At 38.4% G+C, this 26758-nt stretch overlaps 1 protein-coding gene across 4 annotated transcripts in view; it reads left to right on the top strand.

Moving 5' to 3' along the window:
* The window catches only part of COL19A1 (collagen type XIX alpha 1 chain), a 203154-nt gene that overhangs the window by 166940 nt on the left and 9456 nt on the right, over window positions 1-26758 (top strand). For 3 of the 4 annotated variants that reach the window (XM_056343496.1, XM_056343495.1, XM_056343499.1), the window contains 13 exons: window positions 185-229; window positions 810-860; window positions 945-989; window positions 2032-2058; window positions 5047-5100; window positions 8007-8051; window positions 10213-10257; window positions 10366-10428; window positions 12013-12048; window positions 12204-12248; window positions 17945-18115; window positions 19044-19110; window positions 21045-21200. In XM_056343496.1, the coding sequence (XP_056199471.1) occupies window positions 185-229; window positions 810-860; window positions 945-989; window positions 2032-2058; window positions 5047-5100; window positions 8007-8051; window positions 10213-10257; window positions 10366-10428; window positions 12013-12048; window positions 12204-12248; window positions 17945-18115; window positions 19044-19110; window positions 21045-21200 (850 nt within the window). Of the gene's footprint in view, window positions 1-184; window positions 230-809; window positions 861-944; window positions 990-2031; window positions 2059-5046; window positions 5101-8006; window positions 8052-10212; window positions 10258-10365; window positions 10429-12012; window positions 12049-12203; window positions 12249-17944; window positions 18116-19043; window positions 19111-21044; window positions 21201-22040; window positions 25915-26758 lie in introns of those variants that run through there. The other variant, XM_056343497.1, reaches the window with a different exon arrangement.

The raw sequence follows: 26758 nt of genomic DNA, 5'->3' as shown, positions 1-26758 counted from the left end.
CAACGAAGTCACTGAAAAATTCTGGCAGACTTGTTCCAAATAATACAGTGCTTTTAACTGAATCATAGTGATGAGATTTTGGAATCTCCTGTTTATTGTCACTGTGGTCATCATAGCTTGGGTATGGAATAGCTCTGGACATTAGTTACAGTAAATTAGTTCAATGAATTTCTTGCTGTACTAGGGTAGTGAAGGTTCGCCTGGGAAACCTGGACCACCTGGGCCTCCGGTGAGACATTTTTTTTTATATTTTGAATTTTATATTAGAACAATAGGCCTGTGTGTAAAATGTAATGTAATATAAAGAACTGACAGCTAATCTAATATATATTAATAGTGCAAGAAGACATCAATGTCTTTTTGCAAAAGGATTCTCTATTCTTTTTTTTTCTTGTGATTCATCACTGATTAAGTTCAGGTTGCTAAAGCCATCCTAGAAACTTCGTCAAATGAGTTAACCTTGGTGTCCAGTGTTGTTACGGTAATTTAGACAGCTTGGGTCTGTGGACCTCACTGGACTCCAAATTAGCTGGATACCTAACACAAATTAAATCCAGGGTATTATAATAATAATACCAAAATGTAACATACACCAAGATTTACAGGTGTCTGATTTTGTAAATCAAAAAATGTCCCAAGCTGTATTGGTATGTATCTTTTGTTCTTACTGAAATGTCTGTAATCTTTGAAAAACGGATCAAGAACAAAAATGATACCACAGCTTTCCTGAGCTATGGGGCTACAACAGGGTAAGAGTTCTGCCTTTATAATTCATAGTTGTGATGCTTACATGATTTTTATGTTTAAAGGGTATGCCTTACAATGAAAGAAATGGAATGAGCAGCCTATATAAACTCCAGGTATTTCTCTTCAATGCTTTTTTTTTTTTTTTTTGATCAACACCTGATTTTGGCCCAACTCAACTTTTAAACTTGCTGTTACAGGGAGGCGCAAGTGTTGCTAGTTATCCAGGTCCACCAGGACCTCCAGTAAGTATTAACAGAAATGTAATTTCTAATAGTTAATTAACATAGTAACAGAGGATTGGTTAGTTGCATGCAGTTTTGGTAAGTGGCATGGAGTTTGATTTTATATGTGAAAGATAGAAAACATAAGGACGTAATTAGTATGTAGTAAATTATGAAGTATGTGATTTTATGTGTCCGTCAAGCATTTTAGCCCATTTTGGAGAGTAGTTTAAGTATTTTACCCTAGAAAATAAAGGCTGCAAAAATGGTACATCATTTTGTATTTGACACTTTGGTGAAAGTATCCTAATATCCTAAAATGTGTAATATATATTTATAGTTAGTGATGGTGTAGTTTTGTAACAGATCAAATTTGGTGCAGGAAATTAGAAGTTCTTGAATTCTGATCTCAATTCTGTTACTGATTAACTGTATGCAGCTGCAGTGAAGAAAAAAATGTGTAAAACTAAGAATTACATTGTGTCAGTAGTACAGGGCTGGTGTCTTCCATGCTGCAGAGTTCAGATGCGCCACCTTGCAGCTGGACACTCTTGCTTTGGTTCTGTGGAGCCAAAGATGCTGTGCACTTATTTAGGACCTCCGTCTTGTTAGTATCACAGGCAGGTTCTACTGTTTTAAGATGATTGTCATTTTGGTAACCACATAAAAATGTTGTAGCCATCAGTAAGTGCTTAGGGACGTGGTTTAGTGGTGGACTTGGCAGTCTTGGGTTAACAATTGGACTTGATGATCTTAAAGGTCTTTTCCAAACTAAATGATTCTATAAAGTCTATGAAGCATTACATTATGTTCCATTTGTAGTCACGGGCTTGCACCAGATCACAAGAGCAATTCTTGGTATTCTGGAACAGCAAAACAAAAACCAAATGTTACTGAAATTTTACACTATATTACTCAACTGAGAGGGGTGGATCTAATACTGATTCTAAATACACTGCATAAGCAAACTATACTCATAATGCAGTAATAAATAAAAAAAAAAAAGTCATCTTATTGTGTAACTGTTCTTTTGTAAATGTTTTTCCACTTCATTTCTTTACAGGGTCCAAAAGGAGATCCCGGCAGAGTGGTATGTATGTATGTATTTTTTTGGTCATGTTAGACAACACCCCAAGTAGTTCAACACATGATCCTAGTCACAAGGGTGGAAGGGTCCATTAACGTTCTTTAGCAGGTAGCTTACTTCCTGCAGAATCAGTACCTCTGAAAAAGCCCTTTTCATTGCCAGGCTTGCAAATTTTGCAACTTCTGGTAGATAGTTCTAAGTGGTAATATAACAAATGACTGAACATATTATTAACTGCTTGTGGATTCATCGCTGCCAAAAAAAAAAAATATATATATGCCGATATATTGCTGCTAGATATATCTAAGGATAAAGGATGTGAAATAAAGGTAGAAGATACCTTAGAGTTATTAGATTTTCTCAACATTTAGTTTGAAGATTATAAGGGAGAATGGACAATGTGCTACATCGTGATGGCTCCTAATAACTAGAAGCTGGTGTTTTGTTTGAAAATGGCATGACTATTACAGTGTGATCACGTTGCTTCTGGTGAGCAAATTGATGATGGTCATGGGAGCCACTATATCTTGCAGCTCTACAGTCTGACATTCAAAAGCGTATCTATTTTAACTTTTTGATATTTTTTTCCTTTAAGTAGTGTGTTATGTCCTTTTCACATGATCTTTCTTTAAAAATTATGCAAATGGACAATTTGTGCAAGACTGGAGCAGTTGCGTAGAGCTAGCCACCAGCAGAATGTAGATCCAAATCCTGACTGGGTGTGCATTTTTTCCAAAGTCTTTGGCATGTGTATGCAACTTGCCTTTATAATAGAGAAACTGTATTTGTCACTAGCTTGTGATTTGTCACTACAGATCCTAGCCTTGAAGGTGACAAAGTTGAAACTTGCAGGTGTTGTGTCTTGATGACTGGACGTCAATGAAAATACCCAGAAAGTATGATAGCAACAAATGTAATTTTAAATGGATATTGTTTTAAAAATTGGAAGGTGCTTCCACAGCAGTTAAAATTTCAGTACATTTGTGTACTTCTTTTTCAAGTCTATGGAACATCACATAACTGCATAGTGGTAGCTACAGCACCACAACACTGCAAAGCAGTGAAACAGGTACTGCTCCTTCATGGTCAGTGTGGTAGATCTGTGTCTAGCAGACCTGTTTCAAACTTCAGGCAGTATGACTGAATCAGGATGAGCACCATGTGTCAGCTAATGGAAACTGCTGAGAAAAATATGCTGATAAAAGCAGTAGAAGCTGAGATAGGAATAAAAATTGTGCCCAGTCAGGCTGTGTTCCCTGTGATCTGCTGATAAATTGTCTACTTGATAAAGATCAGGAAACTGAAGAATGTTGGAGAGATCATTTTTGAAACAAAATCACATCCCTTCCAGTAAAGAACAGAACAGCTATGTCTGTTACTCATGAAACAAATTGCTACTTCACAGAAATACTTAGGGAGTTCCTTAACACATTCAAGAGCTCATTCAACCACCAAGGAGCTGACACTTGACCTCTCCAGCTGCTGTTCTGTCTTTGTGTTGTTAGTCTTGGACAAAATAAATAAGGAAATGGTTCAGTCAACATCTTGGATGCCTGGTACTAAAGTATCGGGTCAAAACACAACACATAGACTGTTTAAATGTCCCTAGAGACTGGTCTTGTCTGAACACATCAGGTCACAGTATTTGGAAAATTATGATAATGAGTGTCTTCTGCTGTTGAAGGATTCATGTCTTCTGACTTGGGTCCCTATCATGGAGTTTTTCTCTTCAGTGTCAGTGTGAAACTACTGAGAAATGTCTCTGCTCATGAAAGGAGCATGCCAGTACCTTTTCGTTGCATCTTTTTTTCCCACCAGTGCAGGCACAGAACAGTATCTATGCAAAAACAGCAGCAGTATTAAGTGCAGCTAGGTCAGACTAACGCAGCCAAGATCAAGGTGGTATGGGAAAGTAATATTTTCAGGAGATGGCTAGGAATTAATCTATCATGCATGACCTGGTGCATAATCTCCACTCAGCCAACCCATGCAGGGCCTAGGGTCATGTCTGATTCCTTGCCAAGTGTTAATGGAAAGACAGCTATATCAGAACCCGAACTTTGATCTATAAACCAATGGGAAAACTGTGTTCCTCAAGGACAATAAGGAATCCAAAACAGAACCCCTCAGCACTGACAGACAAACATGGAGTTATGAGGTAGTTTCCTGAAATAGTTGATTAATCTGTTTTCAGAAGAAGTCACAAAAGCTCTTTTTTGTTTCACCTTAATGCCTAGAAGCTGAATACATCTTTCTCTATCAGCATGCACTTCCTGCTTAGGAAGTACCATCTCCCAAACAGAGCTTAGGTGTGGAAAGTGAGATCTGTAAGAGACTTCATGAAATGCAGATGGGAATTTGCTGTGGCTTTTTATTTAACTGAGAATTACTGAAATGCTGAAATTGTTGACTGTAGTTTAAATCTCTGTGGTAAATTACCTATTTTATTTTAAAAAAGCAAAAGGATTAAAAGCGCCTCCAAACTCTACACGTTAAAATTATTTCAGTGGAGCATGTTTCTGGTTTTATTTCCAAACATGAAGACCTACACAGGGACCTAGTTGGTGTGCCCCTTGCTGCAGAGTAAGCTTTGTTTAGGGAACAGAGCACAGAATTGCTTGGAGGTTGGTTCTCTGGTTGACAGCTTATGCTTATACCCTTGGGCTCCGTGGCCTGCAGGTACTTTAGAGTTGACCTTGGCTTGCAAGAACACTGGAGGGCAGTCTCCCGGATTACATGCTTCATCAGAATTCAGATTGTCGTTGCAAATATTTGGACAGTGCTTCTAGGAAAAGCTTAATTCGCAGATTAAACTAAAAGTAAACTAAAACGAGGCATAACAAAATCTGTTCTCCTAATAACTGGTTAGCTGTTTTACTAATCTCGTGTTAAAGAATCTGCGGTTCCTTGCTGTTCGACATTTCTCATGTAGAGTATGGAAATTCTAACGTATGCAATTCTCTTTAATTTTTTAAAAAAATAAAAAATCAGGGAGACCCAGGAGCAATGGGATTACCAGGACTGGAAGGACTCCCAGGTGAAAAGGTAGGACTCTTAAAAAGAAATCATGGCTTCTTAGTGGCAGCTATCTGCAGCTAAACGTTTCCTGAAATCTTGTTTGAATTTTTTTGTGTAAGTTAATGTTTCTGTGTGGAAAATATTTGCATATTTATATGTATTTCCTTTTTTTGCTTTACGCAGATCTAAAGCATATACTCACCCAACATAAACTTCATTTTCCTCAAATTGAAAATTGTGTGTAGGAGGTCTTGTAATATTTTGTTTTCTTAATCTGGCAGAACACAACCATATACTAAATTATATATTTATTACTTGATAGTAATATAGTTAACATGTTCCTAAGTATGGTCGCTAGTTCTTTATTGAACATTTTCTTATGCTTAACAGTCTGTCATGTTCTAAGACTTACAGCATAGTTAAAGATCTGAAGAAAATTTTATACCTGAATCATTCTAGACTTAGTGCATGCAAGACATCCATACAAAAGAAAAAAGACTATTTCAGATGAGTGTAAAAATATAGACGAGTAGAAATAGAGGGAGAGACTATTCCCTACAGTTCCTGTTGTATTGCATCCTGCTACAAAGTGAGCAAAAATCTCTCTTCTCTGGCTGTTACTCATTATTCTAAAAAAGGCCCCTTGTTTCTGGTTTGCTTTTCTTGCGCTCCATACTACATGTGTGATGCCAGTGTAGCACATCCCGAACCGTATCATATTCTCCAGCTCCTTCCTGTAGTTCGTCTGCATTCCAGTGCTAGGAAATGATCTTTTCCTTCAGCCGGTGGCATATTTCAGCCTTTCATTTACTAGTTGTGGAGGCTGATACGAATTTAGAGAAATGCTTGTCACGAAATGCTAAAAATTTCAAGATTTTGGTATTAATTGCTAAGTGTTGCAAAGTACAAAAAACTTGGTGGAGAAATGAAAATATCTGTAAATTATGTTTTCTATCAGTGAAAACAGATTGATTTTGTTTATAGCTTCTAAATTTAAGAAGAAAAAGTAAATACTTCTTGAAAATGGAATATTTATCAGCATTTTGAATTACGTGTTATTCAATGACCTCATACAAAAATAGTTTACTGAAACTTGTGTTTCATCAAAAAGCAATGTAAATTAAAAGTTTCACTTCCGATACCACTGTGCATTACTCCTACTTGTGCAGAATGGGGAGTCACAGGATCTAAGATGGATGTCTGTACTAGATGTTTAAATTACATGAGATGATTCTATCTCTGGAAGACTACAGTTTACAAGCAATTAAAGACTAGTCTGATTTCTAAATTAAAAACACAGGTCTAACTGAAACAAAGTGAGGACAAGAATTAAATAAAGGGAATAAATATTGGATCAGGTAGTATAAACAAGCTAAGTGAGTGTTTGGCCCTTTCACAAAGTAAAAATATACCCTTTCCATAACTAACTTTGGTCAAAATTCCACATTTCTGGTGCAAATAAATGAGCAGAGTCCCAGAGTCTGCTGCCAGTCCCCACAGTGTAGTGCATGCTAGTTTTTTAATTTAAAACTATTAGGTACCTCTGTGTAACAGAATGCCATCTTCCACAGACAATGTTGGCTGTAATTTCACGATAATTTCATGAACTGGCTTAAGAAACTTTGTGCCCTTGGGGTGCAATGTCCCTTCCCTCACCTGTGAGGATACACTGGTTTGTGCAGCCACGCTGCAAATCACATTGCTGAAAGGACCAGAATAGTCCTTAAAAGAAAAAAAGTTGCAAGGGGAACGTTAGGAATTTTGAGCTTCACTGTCAGAGCTGACATGTAGGGGGAACACCATGATACAAGTTCTGGGTCCAGAATAACCACAGGGACAGAGTGCAGTGCCCTGCCGCAGACATTCAGTGCTCAAGTGTTCCTGAGGTGCACGTTGTGTTCCTCACGGAGGGGTGAACTTGCATTAAGTGACTTCTCTTAGCCTCCAGAGCAAGAGAGGTTGAACTGTGGCCTTTAAGTAAGCTTCTCCATCCAGACACAAGGTCAGACATTTCACTTGTCATCTGTGTAACAAAGTGTTTCTAATTCCCAGCATTATCATTGCATTATGTTGGTGGAGCTTTTGCAAAGCAGCCCCAGGTAACGTAAACTCCACTCACAAACTATTCCGCTGCTAGTATAGCTTTAACTGTGCCAGGACTTTTCTGGCATGGTTATAGAAAGTAGGTGCCTGATTTTTTTCTTACATTTCTAACCAGCGCTACGCTAGCAGAGTGTACTGTTACAGACCAATACGTGTCAGCAGCGAGTTACGGCAAATCTCATTGTGTAGGGTCTTCCCATTGGCGAGCTCTGTCTGTCTGCTTTGGGTTATAGTCCTCTCAAGAGAAAAAGGTGAATTTGTGCCCATAACTCATCAGCTCCAGCAGAAAAACCATTGTCTTAGCTTAAAGCATAGATGAAGCTGGCTGTATGCTAAAAGGAGAAACTTTGCCCTGGAAGGACCACGGCACAAGCAGATTGAGGATGCTGTCTTGCAGCAAATGGATGACTGCATAGCAGGGAGGCGAAAACTTCTTTGAAAGTTATATCTGAAATACGGGGACATTGATGTGATAGCGAATCACCCTATGTGAATTGTAGTCATTGTCATGACCACAAATGATTATTTGGAATGCTACAGATAAGTCAGGCGCTTTGCATCCCTTTTCAAGGAAAGCTTCAAACAGAGTATAAGGGATAGCATGGAAATTATGACATTATAGAAGAGAAACTAAACAAAGGATTTAAGTTACTTGCTCAAGTCCGTAAAATGAGTCAGTAGCAGAGCTAAATATTAGCATTCAGCAAAGGCTGGATCTTGTCCTCATTTTCATTTCATTGAATAATCCTTCTTCAGGCTTTAATGGGAATCCACACACAAATTTCTGTTTTGAGTGTTACCATTTAAGTATAGATTTATCTTTTCTTCAGGGTGACCGTGGACCAGCTGGCACACCAGGAGTAGCAGGGGCACCGGTATGTATATTCATTAAAGAAAACTCAGTTTATTAGAAGCTGAAAAAACAGGTCAAATGAGGTGCTGAGCTGTAATCTCGATAACTGTTTATGGAACACCAGTTCTTGGCTAATGTTTTATAGGTAGATATGGAAAATTATGTGTTTTTCCTAAAGAGATTAGAGTTTTAATACCACTGAGGGTTCATATTATTATTAGAATAATAATATGGAGGGAATAATGTAATAATATGGAGGGAATGGTGTCAATACATGATAAAGCTGGAATTTGAAGCTGCTTATACTGAGGTAAGAAAGTATATGAGATTCTTCTCATTGCCTCAGTTTAATATAAAGACATTTTCTGTGTTTCTGGGCATACATGAATTTCTGAGCATCTTTCTATCACAAATTAAAATTACGAACGTTAGTTATATGCAGATCCTCATGGGTTGCAATCAAGTTGATAAAATATTTACTTTAGGGGAATGCTTTGTCAGCTATTTACATGTGATATTCACAGAAGTTCCTGAAAGTCATAAAAAAACTTGGTTGTAGGTGAAAGTAAGTGTAACTAATATAATTACAATTATTCATTTGTGTTCCTAAAGGAAATGAAGACAACTTTTCTTTAGATTGTATTCACAGTTTAATAAAAAAATCTATCCATATTTCAGGAGGCAATATGGAGTTATTTATATGCAAATACATTTATTATTAAATTTGGGCAGCTACCAATACATTCAGGAGCTGCTTTTAAATTATAAATGTGTTTCATGAAATAAAGAAAAGCTTTTGTCTATGCACTCCCATTTCCATTAGCCACTGATTTAGTCTATTTACTGTATGTTCCAAGAGAGAACATCAGCTTAAATAGCTTAATTTAGCTATGTTCTCCTAAAACAAAGTAAAATTGCACACTTAAGGGGAAAAGAGAAGTATTTCTCGGAGTCGTACAGCCTCTGTAAGAGTTTCAAAGTTTGTTACTCTGAAATATATTTCATGCTGTGAATCAATAATGCAGTTACCAGTTAGGGTGTTCACAATTGTTTGTTTTGTGTAGTACCCACTGGATATGTTTCAAGGCTTATTCTTGTTGCTCTCTGTTCCAGCTGGATATGAAATAATTTAATGAGTTCCCTTCCTCATTTATGCAGTTACATTCTGTTGATTACATTTAATTCTAAAAAAAACCACTCAAATTATTTGCTTTAACATTTTACACTAAGAAGTTTTAATTAACAAATTATTAGATGCATGAGAGAGAATATGTTTAGTAGTCTAGGAAGATTTTTTGAAACATATCCACATATCTTACTGGAAGAGAATTTGTCCACCTTGCCTGGCATTATTCCCTAGATAGAATAGTGGCCCCTTTTTCCCATTTGGTAATATAAATCTCATTTTAGCGTTGGCTTTCTGCTGAGTGAGATTATCAGGGAAACCTGGGCTGAAATTCTGCAAGAATTACCACCAATGCCTATTTCCTCAACTCAGATCCTCAGTCCTGTTGTTCCTGAAGTTGTCACTGGCATTGATGTGTTACATCCCTCACTTGTACAAGGCAGCTGAGGATCTGGTCTAAGGATATTTCTGGGAAATGCAGATTCAGGGTAATAGATTCTTGGTTGGGGCTGAACCAGATAGGTTGTTGAAAGCAAGGCATAATTTATTAGAGGCATTTAAAATCACCATCTAAATGATGAGATGAGAAAGGATTATGAATTCTGGCAGGCCGAACATAAAATGACAATAAAAGTGCCCAAGAAAATCGTGAAGAAAGTTTGCAAAAGGCATTAAATCAGTAATAAACTCACTTTAAAAAAAAATCAGGACTAGGACATACCTGAAGGAAAAAAATCTTGATTTTGCATATACAGTAATAAACTTTGATCTGACTATGACTACTCAAGAATGAAATCATGGTGTTGTAAATGTCATTATCTCAGTATAGAGAAAGGGTAAAGAAGACCAGGGGATTGAGTTATGTTGTACGCAACAGCCAGATTAACATGCCACAAATATTTAAAAAGATCTAGTAAAATATTTCTTCTTCTCTTAAAGTATGTAATGAGCAGTAATATGAATATTTCACTCAAATATTTATCCTCTTTTATTTGTGACCTAAGAAAAATTATTTTTTGCTTCCTAGTAATTTGAATGTCATGTTCTCTTTTTCCAGGGAAAGCCAGGATCTCCCGGGTCCCCAGGGATGCCAGGGGAACCCGTAAGTACAGATTTGAGTTCTGGATTCTTATGATAATACACAAAAATTTCAAACACCAAATGCAAGATTTTACATGCAGATTTATATGCATGTTTTCTTCTCTCTTAGGGTGAAAGAGGACCGATAGGAGATATAGGCTTCCCTGGGCCAGAAGGGCCACAAGGAAAACCAGTAAGCAATTTTATACTCAATATTTACATTAATTACAAAAGGATGTGTCTTAGTTTATCAGAAGTTACAAAAGAAATGAGATTACATCCTGTTTTCTGTTAGGCTAGGTAACATCTGAAGAACACTTAATGCTACAGTGCTCAATATTAACCATCCAGTCAAGAATTCCTGGTATTGTGATGTTTTAATAGTTAGTGTTACTGAGATGTTGCCCTTAAAGGTCTTAGGAGGGTCCTTTGGATCCTGTTGACATAAAGGGTCCCATCTTATTTTTTCAGCAGTGGAATATTAACCCAGACACTCAACACAGTCTATAAAGGATGGGTTGAACAAAATACCTTCTTGGTTTCATTTAGATAGAGAAGCGTGTGCTTCGTGACTCTGAATAAACTTTGTAACTCTTCTATATACACATGATGCAACCCTGCAACTGAAGCATTTACTATTCACTTAGGATATGTCTAACCTGAACTCTTTATTTAATAGAAGTGTGACAGCTGTGTAGTCAGCACTGTCTGAGCTGCTTTAAAACAACCTAGTTTATATTCTAGAAGTGTTCAGCTAGGATAGCACAGAACTCAGTATCTCCCCCAGAGCTTGGCGTTTTGGGGACAGGCATGAGAAGCAGACCATTTCAGTTTGTCCACTTTATGCTTCTGTCTTGAAAGAAGAGAATTTCTGTAACTTCAGCAGCAAATTGGCCCAAGGCGCCTAATCTGTGCAAAACTCCACTTTGCAATGTGAGAAGGAAGGAAATATTCCTATGCCTTTGCTCATGCAAGTCCTTCCTCCTCACTCAGTGAAATAGCAGTGACTTTGCTCCATTTACAGATCCGTGTATATCCTAGTAAATTAAACAGTGCCAGAGTATTTATCTTGCAATTATCTGGCATTGTACAATTGTTAACATATTCTCTGACATTATTTTGGCCCACACCAGCTAGCATTCTCAGATGATTACCGCATTCCATGCTGGGGGATAAATGTGGGCCTGGGACGGCTTCCAGCAGGTGGTATGAGTGAGACCACCTTCTTTTGGGAAGGAAATATGTTTAGCCCAGGAGGCTGAAACTGTGCAGTGCCACAAGTCCTAAGGACCAAAGAATGGATCTGGCCACTTACTATTAAGGCATAGTTGCTGTAACAGCAGAAGGATAATGGGGCATCAGGGTTAATATCTGGAATAAGAGAAATCTTTCCTGTGGCTGTATAATGACTAAGCTGGGACTGGAAGAGTGCATGTACAGGTCCACGTTCCACATTTGCAGAATTTCCATACAACTTGTCATTTAAAGTGTGCTCATTAAAGTTAATGTGCATCTTGATGCCAAAGATATTTTTTTTCTCTGCTCTCAGCTCAGATTTAATGTGCTTGCAGCTCAGTATCACCATGAGCTCTGTTATTTCATGTGTCTCAAAAGTATTTGTATTTCTGTATTGTAACCACACAAACTGCTGCCTCTGCAGCTTCAGAATATGTAATAATGCCAGCACTGCACATTGAGCTTTACCCTATATATTTTTAAAACATAAATATAGGCATATTTGTTAAAAAAATGTTTTGTGTTTTGTTTTTTGTTACAGGGAATCAATGGAAAAGATGGATTGCCAGGTCCTCCGGTAGGAAAACATGATTTTGCATACTAGTGTATTTTATTCTTCACAGATACCGTAACTGTTAATTCGAGACAGTTGCTTTCAGTTCTGCTAATGGATAACTACACAAAAAAGCCTTTAAGTGACATGTTTATCTTTTTTCAAAAACAATTTTTCAGGGTGCTGTGGGGAGACCAGGAGACCGAGGACCCAAAGGAGAACGTGTAAGTCCCTTGTTTTAATAACTTTTTTTCTTTTTACTAAGCATCTAAGCACCTCACCAGTGCAAAACCAAGAGATTAATTATCTGTAGATTTCAAGCAGGCTTGTAAACAACTAAGAGGTTTAGTCCTAGACACTGCTTCAAGGAATTAGAATTTAATTGGCTTCTGCATCTAGAAGAAAAACACGTTATAGACTTTCTGACACAGTTGGTCTGGACAGTGTAAACTGATCAGTAGGTTGAAAATTGGATAGTAGGTAATCCTGTTGTCGTACTGTCAGACTTTGCAAGAGCTATAAAGCTTGCTCCATCGTCATACCTGGGATCTTTGTACGTCGCAAACACAAATCGTGTTTTATATAAAACAAGCTTGTTACACTTAAGCAGCAGGAATGCCAATGCAGTACCTTACTGCTTCCCAAAATATTTAGACAGTTCTGTTTGTGGTACCAAGATTGTGGTGGATAGGAATCATTACAGGAGGTGAGAGATGATCTTTATTTTACTACAGCAAAGGAAATCCTAGCACATACTCTGCTCCTGTTATAACGTTGCTAAAGCCCTGATGTCCTAATCCAATTGATACCACGTTTATTTGATGAATCATAAAAGCACCTCCCTGTGTAATCTGGAAAATTAAATGCTGCTTTATGACACTGAAGAGACATGAGGTTTTAACCATTATTACAGTAATTGTCCCTTAGAAGAATTAAGTTTGCAGTGTTTTTTCCTGCCTTTTAAGGACATAGATAAAATACAAGACCCTTCTTATTTTACCTCATACTTGTTTGGGTTTTTTACCACATTATTTACATACTGTGTACTGCCTTACACTGCTCAGCCTCACCTTCTCAGTGTCAACCTATCTGAATAGATACCTATCTTACTATCCCTGCTATCACAACCTATCCCCTGCAAATAGTACAGTGCGCATACAACCAGAAGAGGAGCCTGGACCTGTAAGGCCTTGACCTTGAAACATACTGACAGGAAGAAGGATGTTGAAAAAGTGTGTGAGAAACAGAGACACAGCTTTAGCTTGCTTCATTGGAGTGAAACTTGGGAAGCTTCAGGGTAAAAGAAGAGGGTGCATTTATTCCAGTCTCATCGGTGACAAGAGTACATACATACACACATGTATGAGTAGCTGTAGATGTAAATACGGCTTGCGCTGAGAGAAGTCACAGGTGCCTGAATCTGCTCTCACTTCTGGGATCGCTTGCAAATGTGTCACAGTCTAGCTCGAGTGAAATAAATAAATGCATAAATATAAATAAAAGAACTATATAGTATCAAAGAATCATAGAATCATTTAGGTATCAAAAAGACTTTTGAGATCATCAAGTTGAACCATTAACCCAGAACTTCAAGTCCACCATTAAACCATGTCATCAGGCACCACATCTACGTGTTTTTTAAATACCTACAGGCACAGTGATTCCACTATGTCTTGGGCAGCCTGTTCCAATGCTTGACCACCCTTTCTGTGAAGAAATTTTTCCTAATATCCAATCTAAGCCTCCCCTGGTGCAACTTGAGGCCGTTTCCTCTTGTCCTGTCACCTGTTACTTGGGGAAAGAGACTGACACCCACCTGCCTACAGCCCCCTTTCAGGTAGATGTAGAGAGCATTAAGTTCCCCCCTGAGCCTCCTTTTCTCCAGACTAAACCACCCCAGCTCCCACAGCCGCTCCTCATAACACTTGTGCTCCAGACCCTTCCCCAGCTCCGTTGCCCGTCTCTGGACACGCTCCAGCACCTCAATGTCCCTCTTGTGGTGAGGGGCCCAAAACTGAACACAGGATTTGAGGTGCAGCCTCACCAGTGCCAAGTGCAGGGGGACAATCGCTTCTCTAATCTGCTGACCAGAAAATACATGTTAAAAAAAAATAAATTTCCAGAAGTATTTTTGTCTCAAGTGACCATCAAAATCTCGCACAGCCTTTTATAACAGGAAAGTTAGTTATAAATATGCCCAGTGCAGTGTCTGAATGGTTTTCAGAAAGCTGTCAGTTGTTTCTTACAATTCTGCAGGAAAAGAGAAGGTTTATTGAAAACAAGGGGATATGTGCCTAAGAAATAACAGCAAAATACACAGTAGAAGTCTGTATCTTGGATAAGAGATCAGTGAGGAAGTTGAAGTTGACTTTTTTTTTTCTTTTTTCCTCTGGATCAAGTACTACAGACCTGCATCTGTGAGAGATTGCAGTGATTACAGAAAATAACACTGTCAAGGTTTCCTTGCAGCCATTATTATTACTGCCGTACTGTGTACTCCTTCAGTTTGAGACCAGATGTTGCAATATCAGAAAAGAGAAACAGCAAAATAGGAAGAGCAGAATAAAACTCTTTAGGTTTTCATGTCTAATATAAGTATATCCTTGTAGAATCTGCTTTAAGAAGGAAGAAATCCCCTGGGCTGAAATAAGCTTATACAATCTTTCACTAAACATTGCTGTTATTATCAGTTCATAAACTGCGTGATAACCCAGTTGAAAATAGGTGGTTTATACCAGTCAGAATTACGCCTTTCAAGTCATTTCAACAAGTGCTGGTGGCTGGCTCATTTATTGCTGTTATCTGCACACCTTGATCACAGACTGGGAGCGCGCTGGACTAGAGCATGTAGAAACCCAGGCAAAATAATAATTCCTTCTGCACAGAATTTAGTGCAAGATTAAACGCAAGAGATGGGAGAACATTAGAAAGGAGGAGGACTTTATAAATCAGCACCGTAGGCAGAGATCACAAAATGCAGATGTCCAACCTTGTGTTTTGTACAATTTGTAATGAAGGAGAGTTAGAAGAGGAATCTGGGAGAAGATACGACCTAGTTTTATGAATTTTTACAAGGAGATTCTTCCAAACACAAAGAAAACACTGGAGGCAGTTAAAAAAACCACTTGTTTGAAAAGTGGCTGTAGTATTTGATCAGCCTCCTATACATTGGCAGCCTGTAAGATGGGAATTGTTTAGAAAAGCAATTCCAGGATCAGCTTCACACTGTCATAGCACCACATGGTCTTAGAGAAACCTTCATTTTTCTTTATTTCTAATAGAAGAGCTATCTATACCTGCTCTGCAGGATTATAAAAATGAGAAATTATATATGAATATTTACACCTTCAGTAATTTTTTAATGAAGGCTTCTTGTAAGTATAGTAATCTTCAGACAGCTTTTTTCATATATGTGGGTGCATGCATGTCTGTGTGGTCTCATTTGAAAGCACTATCGGACAAAACGGTGTGTTCAGTAGCTCCCTATGCTGGACTTCAATCTCCAGAAAGTCTCGTCTGTACCCATTTCAAGTTTTGCAATAACATGGTAGAACAGGAGTTGTTCTTCAATTTTTTAATGTTTCAGATTGCTATGAGTGAAGTAAGAGATGGAGGTTGGATGCAAAAATTTTGTTAATGCCAGGAAAGAGCCTCTCTCCTGCAGACTGCAAAAGTTCTGCTTCGCAGTCAGACTCCTTCCTCTGCCCTGAATTTCTCATGGTGTTGCCATACATGTCCTGATACAATAGCTGTATGCAGGACAGAACACTTTTCCCTATAAATCCTAAAGTTTATAGAAACCTGAAAAAGTATGCCTCTTCCATCAGAACATCAGTCTTTCCAGTTCCCCCAATGCACATACTCTCCCTTTCCTGCTCTCGTTGACTGTTGAAAATTTGAGAGTCTTCAACAAGGGTTACAAGTGTCTTTTGGATATCACTTCGTTTCTTGTCCTTTTTTACTACTGAATAGCTGAATTAGCTATGTGTTTGCTGGAAATTATTCATATGCTGCGTATTTAGAGTTTTGCCCGAAGTATTATTGCTGAGAAATTAAAACTGGAAATAGGTGTCTGCAGTATTGGCAGGATAGGTCTTTTAAGAGAAACACGATGAATGTAATCACACTGAGCTTGTTTCCATGTCACACTGACTGCCCTGACTATGTGGTCATGTTAGCAGTTGCACAGATTGTGTTGGGTTTACATGGCACAAGGTTTTGGCAATGGGGGCTGCAGGGGTGGCCTCTGTGAAGACGTACCAGGAGCTACCCCCATGTCGGAGGGAGCCAATTCCAGCCAGCTCCAAGGTGTACCTGCTGCTGGCCAGAGCTAAGCCTACGAGTGACATTGTACTGCCTGTGTGATAGAAAGGGTAAAAAATGCTGCGTAGCTGGGAGAGGGGAGTGAGAAAACTCGAGGAAAACAGCTCTGCAGACACAAAAGTCAGTGAAGGAGGGGAGAAGGTGCTTCAGGCACCAGAGCAGAGATTCTCCTGCAGCCTGTGGAGAAGACTGTGGTGAGGCAGGCTGTCCCCTACAGCCCGTGGAGGACCATGGTGGAGCAGACATCTGCCTGCAGCTTGTGGAGGACCCCATGCTGGAGCAGGTGGATGTGCCCTGAAGGAAGCTGCAGCCCATGGAGAGCCCACACTGGAGCAGGCTCCTGGCAGGACCTCCAGCCCATGGAGAGAAGCCCACACGGGAGCAGGTTTTTAGGCAGGATCTGTGTCCCATGGGAGACCCACACTGGAGCAGTCCATTCCTAAACTGCAGCCCATGGGAAGTTTTTAGTTTCAGCTAATGCAATAAAACATCACAAGTTACAGCGGTCTTCGTAGTGAAGCTTAGTTATCGTCAGTAATAAACTCTACCTCACTGAAAATCATACAGATTGGAGGACAGATAGATGATAAAAATGTGATACGACGTCCTGCTTGCATCCTTACCTGTCTTTCTTTCTTTTTCAGTATTTATATGTCATGTAAATATGACTTAGGAATATAACTACGCTTCTATTGCTTTATCAGTTAATGACGTTTCAGATCTGAATAGAGTTTACCAGCACTTGCTGTAAATTAAGAATGCAATTAATTCCATTGGTTCACCCTTCATAAATTTGATTCTGGATTCGTCTAGTAATGATGCAGTCATCTCTTGGTGGTGGTTGCTGCTTATGGTGGAGCCTAACATGAGCTTTAGTGGTGCAGCAAGGGCAGTCAGTGACCCTTAAGAACTGCCAGCTGTTCGTTAACAATCCGAGTGTGTGACTTGTGGCACTCTGCTCCACAGCTGTAGTTCAGTGAACTAATAGCTGTTACATTAAGTCACTCTAAAAGATTTAATTCCTCACAAATAAAACATGTAATTTCAATGTCATCTCAGCCACAATTGAAGCTGTTGCTGGCCATTGACCTTTAATTTATTTTGTTTGCAAGGAATTCACTCATTATAAATGGATTTGTCTATTTTTTGTTTCTTTGATTAACTGAAATTTTGTGTAAATGCAGAAATAAAATATTAGGCTTCTAGGGAAAGTTACAGAAAAAAAAGCCTGATGGCTTGTGCCTGGTGGAATTTGAGCACCTAAATTCTACCTATGCCTTAATTTGACATTTCTAGGTCCTTGTATAAAGGCTATAAGCTTTCTGCACCCAAGTTCTGTCCTTGAAAAATGGGTTACAAAGCCAAGCTATTTTTTTCTTTTTTGTCATTCATTTCAATATTAAAAGTGTAAGAAGACAAAACATTACTTGCTGTGTTTTCAGAGACAAGGGTTAGCCTGTAAAATCAGCTTCCCAGCATGACTCATAAAATCTGTTTCTGAACAGGGAAGAATTTTCACTTTAGCGTCCTTGGGTGACTTTTCCTTGTTTGTTAAGAGTGTGTGTAACAGTTTTCTTTCTGCTTTTATTTTACATAGGGAGATCAGGGTATTCCAGGGGACAAAGGTCCACAAGGCGAACGAGGGAAACCTGGTCCATCAGGAGAAAAGGGGGATATGGGTCCTACTGGGCCACCAGGAGACAGAGGCTATCCAGGATCACCAGGTCATCAAGGTCCCCCAGGTTCACCAGGCCCCCCAGGATTTCCAGTAAGTAAATACAAGTTTCCCTTGGTTGCTTGTGAACTCAGATGACAGGGAGGTGACATGTGCCAAGTGGTGGAAATTCAACAGAGCAATACCACAGTATCAGAAAAACTACGCTATCTCAGAGATAATTGAAGTGTTTAGTTAAGAGGTGGAAAAAAATATACCCAGGTGGTCAAGCAGTTGGTTTTGGTGGGTTTTTTTAAACATGTACTATGGATAAACTTTAATTACTTATTTCTTTAGCTCCTGACAAATCAATGTGGCTACTCAGTACCATTAAATTTCAAGTTGTTTCGTAAGCTTAAGAGCTGAAGTGTAAGTCTTGGCAACTGAGAAAGCAAAGGAGGCAGATCACGTGATTCTCAGTAAAAGTGAAATCAGTGTTTAAAAAGACAATGAAATGCTGCCTGTCAGTTGTGGGTATCTTGGTCTGTCTCCATGTGCACACCAGCGCCCATCCATGTAATGGGTTCTTTTTACCTTCATTCAGATGGGGTAAAGCTCTAAAAATCTTTTCCAGTTACTGGTCCTGTGATGCAGTTCTCGTTAGTCAGCGGTGCTTCGAAGCAGTTAGAAGGGATGAGAAGTTGGCAGATGCTATGCGGAGGGCAAGTAAAGGCTAATGGTATCACTGGGCATCCTTACAGCCTTAAGCAAATTGATTTCTATAGCATGCTGATCCTCTTGACGGTTGGGCGTACCTCTTCCACTTCATGGTCTTTGTGGCCTTTATAATATTGTAACGTATTTGCAATAAAGTGGTCTTTTCAGTTAAGGAAATAACACGAATATATTAAAATATTTAATTTTTGGTGAAAGCTTTACATTTTTCATGCTAATTTCAGCAATATTTTTGTTTTTGTAGCATCATAACGTGCCCTCTGTATTTTGTTCTGATACATATGTCGCCTTTCTTTTTCCTCATCAGGCTGATACAGTTCCACTTGAAGAAATAAAAAAATATATCAGACAAGAGGTTCTTAAGGTTTTTGAAGGTAAGAAAATGAGGTATTACAAAAAAATGTAAATCTTAAATTCTGTGCTAAATGTTTTACACTCCTACAGCCTTTATATGTATTTCTTTACATGTCGTCTAAGATATTGGACTTAGCAGCTGCCTTGTTGCTGTAGCTGTGTTTAACTGTTATTTAACAGTTATAGTTAATTGTTGTTATACTTATGTTCAAACAATTACAAATTATAGCATCAGTTAATGGGTATTTCCTTATGTAAAATATTAGCATTAAAAGGTAGTTTGCACCAAACCGTAATAGCAAACATATGTATGTAACATTGTAAATACATGTGTCAAATTATTGCAGATACATATGTATCTACAATGTATCATTAAAACATTAAAAAATTATTAAGTAGAGACAACAGAAATATCTAACTAATTTGGCCGTTTAGTGGATGACTATCTAAATGAGAGAAAGACTTGACAACTCTGTCATGCAGGTCTAAACTGCTGTGCATTTTAAGCAAACATCCCTGCTGAGCGCCAGAGCTCCCTTTCAGACCACCATCTTCTGGCAGTTTTAGGCAAGTGCCAGATTCAGCCGAGGCCTTTGTATTATGTGAGCTTTCTTAGGTGTGTCCTTACTCTGAAAAGGAAATATTTTTCTTCCCCAACGTTTTCTTAGTCAGGGTTGAAAAGCTGTGACTCAGGTAGGTGTCTGAAACAAGCTTCTGCTCCAACACCTCTTAACAGTAGCTTCTCTTCCTTTGCAAAGTGCATTTTTTATGTCTGCAATATGCTTAGCTCTTTTGTCATTAATATTTGTGGATACAAAACCTCTTGTCTTTTAGGGATAAAAGAAATCACAAAAAGCTTGGGATTTTTTTAAACTGGTCAGGCACATTTTCATTTTATATGGCTATCATTCTGTGTATTTTCACCCTTCCCCAGACTGCTACCCCTCGGGAATTCAATCTGCTATGTATTTCAGGAGCAGTTTGTTGGCTGAAGTTACCTCCTTTTCCCATTCAAATGGAATGGTAACAAGTATTTAGTCTGTTCATAAGAAGAAAGTATTAAAGGTGTCCTGCCTACACGGTATATTAGGCTTTGTCTTTATAGCTATTCCATTTTCTACATGTCACTAGTGTTCCCACAGATCTTCTATTTTTGGCTTTGTTTCGCTGTGCCTATTTTCTATCACCTTGCTTATTTTTTGTTTGAAGCCCACTCCTCTTTACTCTGAATCTTTTCTTAAATCTTAAAACTCCGCCAGAGTAAATACCTGCTAAAATGTGGAATGCTTCGTTAAGTTTTTTAATCCAGTATAAATGAGACTGACTCAAGGTTAGCACCTATTTTGTCTACCTCTAAGGAACACTGAAATGTTAACAAGTGTACTTTATTCCACCAGCATGAACGATTCATGCTGAAATCTCTGCAATTAGTAATTTTTACTGCCCACTTACAGGTTTTCTCACAACTGTTTTCAGGGTTTCAGTATTCCAAGAACTGTTCACGGTATTTAAGCTCTACTTTGCAACTTAATATGAGTTACAAACTCATATAATGACTTATAACTCATTAAAATGAGTTAATATGAGTTGCAAACATATAAGGTTCATATGCACTTCATAGGAGTGTTAAGTACTAATTATTCTATGTTCATGTATTTTAAGTACTTCCATGAACAGGAGTCAGAAGTCATTTCAAGTATTTGTAAAAGAGAATAGTAACAGAAACTTCAGTACAAACTCGTTCAGATTATTTCAAAAGGTAAATACTGAGTTGGAACTGAGCACCTCAGTACTTGTAGGAATATTTAATACCTTGACGTTTAGAAGAATTAAACACCTTACTTCCAGAAACCTACTTCAGCTAGGGCTTTGGGATTTGTTTATTTTCCTGTATTTTGATAGCAGATTTCTTACCCGCTTTTTCTTCTGTCCTTTGTAAATGTTGTTAATGAAGAAAGGATGGCTCAGTTTGCATCCCAGCTGAAGCTGCCTGCTGCAATGCTTGCCTCCCAAGCTCATGGAAAACCAGGGCCTCCAGGAAAAGACGGGTTACCAGGGCCACCAGGAAAGGATGGTTTGCCAGGGCCCCCAGGAGAACGTGGAATTCAAGGTAGGAATTCCAAAAAATGTTCCCATGAATTGTATCTTGAAATCTTCACACACTTGCTAATGATCATTAAATAAGCCAGGATTTCCTATCTAGCTTCCTAATGATTAACTTTTAAAACTGTACTTATGTTTTTTCCAGACTAGATCTAAATATTAACCCATAGTAAATGTGTGGATTTTACCAATTAAAAACTCCTAATGAGTGCATTTTCTTCTAATAAGTGATAAAGTTAATTACTGACAGATACCTAAAGCTGACAGATATCTAGACTACTGTAGCAGTTATTAATTTTTTTTCTCCAAAATACGTTAATGAGGAAGAAAAACTGTGCCAGCACTCTAATGTAACTATTTAGGTCCTGTTCCATGTTGAGAGACCCATCTTATTTTAGAAACAAAATTCTATCTCCAAGTCTGAGTGCTCTCAGCTCTGATCCTGAGACAACAGAGGGGAGGAAAATCTGAAGGCAAATATTCTTTAAGAAGCAGTGAAAACTGAAATATGATCACGTGAATTCCTCTTACTATGAAGCAATCTGTTTTCACAAATCAGTTTGTGTAATCGGCTTTTCACTGGACCCCAAACAGTAATTTGTGCATTGCAATATGTTTGGACAGTATAGGACTCTCGTTTTACTCAACTGCCTTTCACTGCAAAATTAGCGTCAAGGGATCCAGGCTCCTTGTAGCTGTGCTCTACTGTACAGTCAGCCTCCCAGAGAGTAAAAGGAAGAGAACAGAATAAAAGGGAAAAAGAATTTATCAATGAATAACATTTTGTGGGTGGGTAATACATAATTTGCAGTTTATCTGTAGGTAGTTCTTTATTATCTTTTGTTAGTTTGGTCTGCTCTGGAGTCAGAGCAAGTCAGACTGGAATGAAGAACATGAGAGCAAAGCTGAAGATGTGTGGATCCTAAAGCTATGAGAAGAATAAAGACTTACTAATATTGATAAGCGCAAACCCCTGACAGAAGCTTGAAAAATGTGATGAGCTCAGGATGAGAAGAACAAGAATAAAGGATCAAGGAAAACAATAAAAGGCTTAGAATCTTACGACACTGACTTCATCATTACCTAAATATTCAGATCACTGTAAACAGTCAACTTCAACGTCAGTGCCAGATTGTTCAATGATGATGTATTGTGGTGGCTAGTTTCAGATGCTTCTGGCAAGCGGAACGTTGTACTAGGCTTCATTTCCAGCTAGTGAGCATCAATAGTAAAGATGATAGCTATGCTTGAAAAAAAATAAAGCTGCTTTTTCATGCCTTATGCTTAAGTAAAAGTAGTGCCCCATGTACGCAGGATTTCCGCTTATTTTACTGATATGCTCAATACTCTTTTTTGATTAGTAAAAGGTAAGCTAAGTGAGAGGCGTTTACTTCTCTGATACATCAAAAGGTATATGAAATTATACTCCTAAAGAAAGAAAATCAAAAATTTGTCTTGCCTCCTTTGCACAGTCTGAGTAAGAGGTAGTCCCGTGAGAGAAGCACACTTACAAATACTCTTTGTGCCTTTCCCAGTTGTGCCTGTGCGTGTTGTTTTGTGCCAACAGCAAAAAGAAATTCAAATCTCTGAGCAAATCGGAAAGTATCCTTCCATATGCCAGCTTATTTTCTGCCTTAAAGGATGTAGCACAGAAGACTTCTTGCAGAGGCGCGTTACATGCGCATGTGGCTGAGCCCATCCAAGTAGCATGCTGTGTGCACGTATGCCCAAGTCATAATATGCATTTGATGTTGAATGGCAGATGTTCCTTATTGTATTTCTCACTTGGCTGTAGCCCACATTGCCAGCTCCAGGGTTTTGCTGTATGCAGTAATACACATCTGGACTGGCAGAGTAAAATAATCGCTTGTCCCATACAGCCAGTGAAAAGTAGTAGACATGTTTGGAGAGTGATGAATGGGACCTCTGTGAACACCTCCAGAGCCTGTCTGAGATGCTGCACACTGAGCAGGGAGCCTGCTAGAGCCAGCCAGCAGGAAGGGCAGGTGTCACTGTGTCTGAGGAGGTGCTTAACTTGCAGCTTCACAGGGGTCCCTCCGTATGCCTGGAGTGTGGTACCAGTTGTCCTGGGAACTGATCTCGTATGACCTGGCTGGATTCCACAAAAGCCTCCTTCTGCACAGCAAAAATAGTTAGGGATTAGTTCCAGAAGCAGAAAACAAAGATACTAACTTTTGGAAATGTAGGCATGGTCTTCAGAAAGTGTATTTAAGGAATTGCTAGGCTCTTGGGCATAGACTCATCCGTTTGTAATGAGTTGTTACCTGCTGGCCTTCAGCAAGGTTGTTCATAGTGCACCTCAGGTACTTCCCAATGGTTCAAGTACAAATAATTTTGATTTTATATTATGGTCTCAAGAAAAATATGTCGTGCAAACAAAAAAACAACAAAGAATTGCAACTTGAAGTATGAAATACAAAATATGCAATCGGTATTTAAATAGACCTTATAAAATAGTGATTGGAAGATTTTTATATGTGTGGGCTTTTTTTCATTAAAAAAAATTAACCGATGGCATATGCATCAGCAAACTGATACTGTGAGGCAGTGTTACCCGTGAAATGTACAGCGTCTGCTTAAGGGGGAGCAGAGAAACTTGTTTACTCTGTATGTGTTTTAAAGGATGCTAACGTCTCATAGAGAAACAGGAGGTTTATTTCAAGACTTTATAGACAAGCTATAGCAATGTCATCCATTTGTAAACAGCGAGTCAGCTTGTCATACTTTAGAGGATCTAGATCAATTAATTAACTCCACTGACTTAACTGGGTTTTTAAAACTATAATAGTGAATTTCGGTCCATTAGACCAAATGCACCTTAGAATAATCCTGCAATCCAGAGATCCTTTATGTTAATATGACTTTTTTTTTTTTTCTCAATAGAGAAAAGAAGATTTCATCATAGTTAAACTTCACTGTTTCTATCAAATTAAGGAAACAAGTTTTTTATAGGTCCTCATAACTCGTGGTAGCTCAGGAAAGAAAAATACCATGTGATGAATAGTGAAAGTTCCTTATCTTATTTCTAATCTCTGTTGTAAAATGTGTGTCTCGTATTATAATTATTAATTCATATGGTGGGAGCATGTAAAAACCTTGGCTGACATCAGGAACCCATTATAGGGGATGTTGTCCAGACACACCCGCTCTTCTGAAATAGCTACGCCGGTTTCAAGCGTTACCTCCCATAAAACGTTCTTTGCTGTGGAGGATGAGGTTAACCTGTTTTATTTTGATGTGAAACACAGCTACTTACTACCTCTCAGCTGAGAGGGCTGTAGCACACAGAAGGAATTCAGAATATGCACTGGAGGCCAGATGAGAGGTTTTGCTTTGAGCACCTTCCTGTTCTTTTGCAGTTGTTTGTTTTTAATAACACAGAGTATTTGCACAGTAAAGCGCAGTGGATACTTTGGTCTCATTGTTCCCTGTCATGGTAATGTGTTTGCCTCATGTTTGTACTAAAGAACCTCAGATTTCTCTAGATAGTTGACATGCTAGTTTCGGGTACTGCATTATCCATGTGGATGGAAGAGGGTCTCCATGGAATAGGTGGAATACCTCTTGGAGCAGTTCAAATGAGAGAACTTTTTACCTCCAAGTTGTATCATTTCCAAGCAGAGCTGAGGATGTTGCGGTAGCGATGCTCCTGACCGTGGTGTTTGTGGAGGGCACCAAACCAAGAGCTGTATTGGAGCTGTCACCACTCATCTATGAATAGAAGAAAGCTGATCTGATTGAACACACACTTGTACATACTGCTACCAAGTGCTCACTGTACTACCCATGTTGGGTACATGTTTACATACCACAACTTCTGGGTTGCAGAAATCACAACAAAACTTCTGGAATCTGAGTGAAAGGCTTTGCTAAAGCAGTTGCCTTTCGAATTAAACATCCAGGAATTTCTTACTGGAATTGTAAGCCTACCAGTAAAAAAAGACAGGATCTTATATGTGCCTTTACGTTAAAAACAAGAAATCAAAATCCAATTTCTGTATATGGTAATATTTTCCTTTAACTGTGTATAAGTTTGTCACTTTAAGCTCAGAGAGAAGGTGATATTATTCTCTAGAAGTGTAATCATGGCCCTTCTGCTGAGCAAAATATACCTCATTAAAAATCAGATGTTTTCCTGCCAGAATTACACATTACATGGTTTGGATTGTTTACATATAGGCCTGTTTACTAATATGCTTACACCCTGTTAAATAAAGTCTCATTTTTAGAAAAGATATCTGGGGTTTTTTGTTTTAAACTTCAGTGTCAACAGAACTTACCTGCCACCGTGTACAAACATATGTATTCAAATACAGCCAATAATGGTTTACACTAGCCTGGATCCTATATTTGCATTGGCAGGCTGCTCTTCATCCTGTTGTGGGATTATTTTTTTTTTCCTTATTGTCTTGAATTCCAGCGATGTTTACAGAACCTTTCAGTCTGTCTCGGTCCTTTTTCATTTATGATATCTTAGATACCTACAGGAATGGTTAACATGGAGATTATAAATGTGATGTATCGTAAATGTGATTTCTCTCTTTTCCCCATAGCAAAAGAAATGCAAAGCAAATTATTAGTGGCAGCACTGCTTCGTAAAATTACAATTAACTGGGTTTGTAGTGAGAAATGTACTGTAACAATCTATTGTAAATTAAGAAACATAGAGAATATATATAATAAACAGGAAATGTAATAGATTCTGTGGTTGTATGATTGAGCTTCTCAAACAGTAGCAACTTCTATGTGTTACACAAGACTTTCAGAGCAAAACAACTTGATGTAGTTATACGTACTACTATGGTCATTAAAGAGCAAAAACAAGAATCACAATTGAATGCAAGCACCTGCATATTCCCTTTTCTGAGTCTTTATAGCTTGTGTGCATATATACCTTGTACAATTCTGCTTAACACAACTCAGTGACCAGAATGCATGATTAATATTAAGTTTGTTTCTCTGTGAGCTTTTAAACAGTTGATTTCCTTTTGTTATGCATGTCACTCTGCATGCATTTTCTAATGGTTTTGCCTCACTGTAATTTCCTTGTCAGGATGCTGAGAGAAGAGTGAGGTAATTGACGCTCTGTTTTGAAACCTAGAATGATTGCAACAGATAATAGACTTTCTGCAGAAGTGTGTAATGAGCTTGTGTTTAATGGAAAGCTTGGACACTCTGTGTTACCGTTCCCACTGCATTGTGTCTGTCATAACAACCCTGAATCGGTACCCACAGCACTTAGAATAGTTTCCTTCTGGATGGTCCTGTGAAGTACTAGTGTTGCCATAGACCGCAGTACACTGACAGGGCAACCTTTGCCATCCATCTGCCAGTGCCCATTAATCTGCATGAGACATCAAGTGGGTTGATACCACTATACTGACCGGTCAGCTGTGACTCTTCTTTTTTAATTCAAATTAAGTTACAGCTCGTCACAGGAGGTAGTTTGTTGGATGGCATACGCAACACTGGCAATATACTGGTCCCTGAAGCAGAGCAAATTTAATTCCAAATGTGACCAGAAGTTGTCAAATTAATCTTCAA

Source organism: Falco biarmicus, chromosome 6 (genome assembly GCF_023638135.1).
Source record: "Falco biarmicus isolate bFalBia1 chromosome 6, bFalBia1.pri, whole genome shotgun sequence".
NCBI classification, from domain to species: domain Eukaryota; kingdom Metazoa; phylum Chordata; class Aves; order Falconiformes; family Falconidae; genus Falco; species Falco biarmicus.
This window is presented reverse-complemented; position numbering and strand designations above follow the sequence as displayed.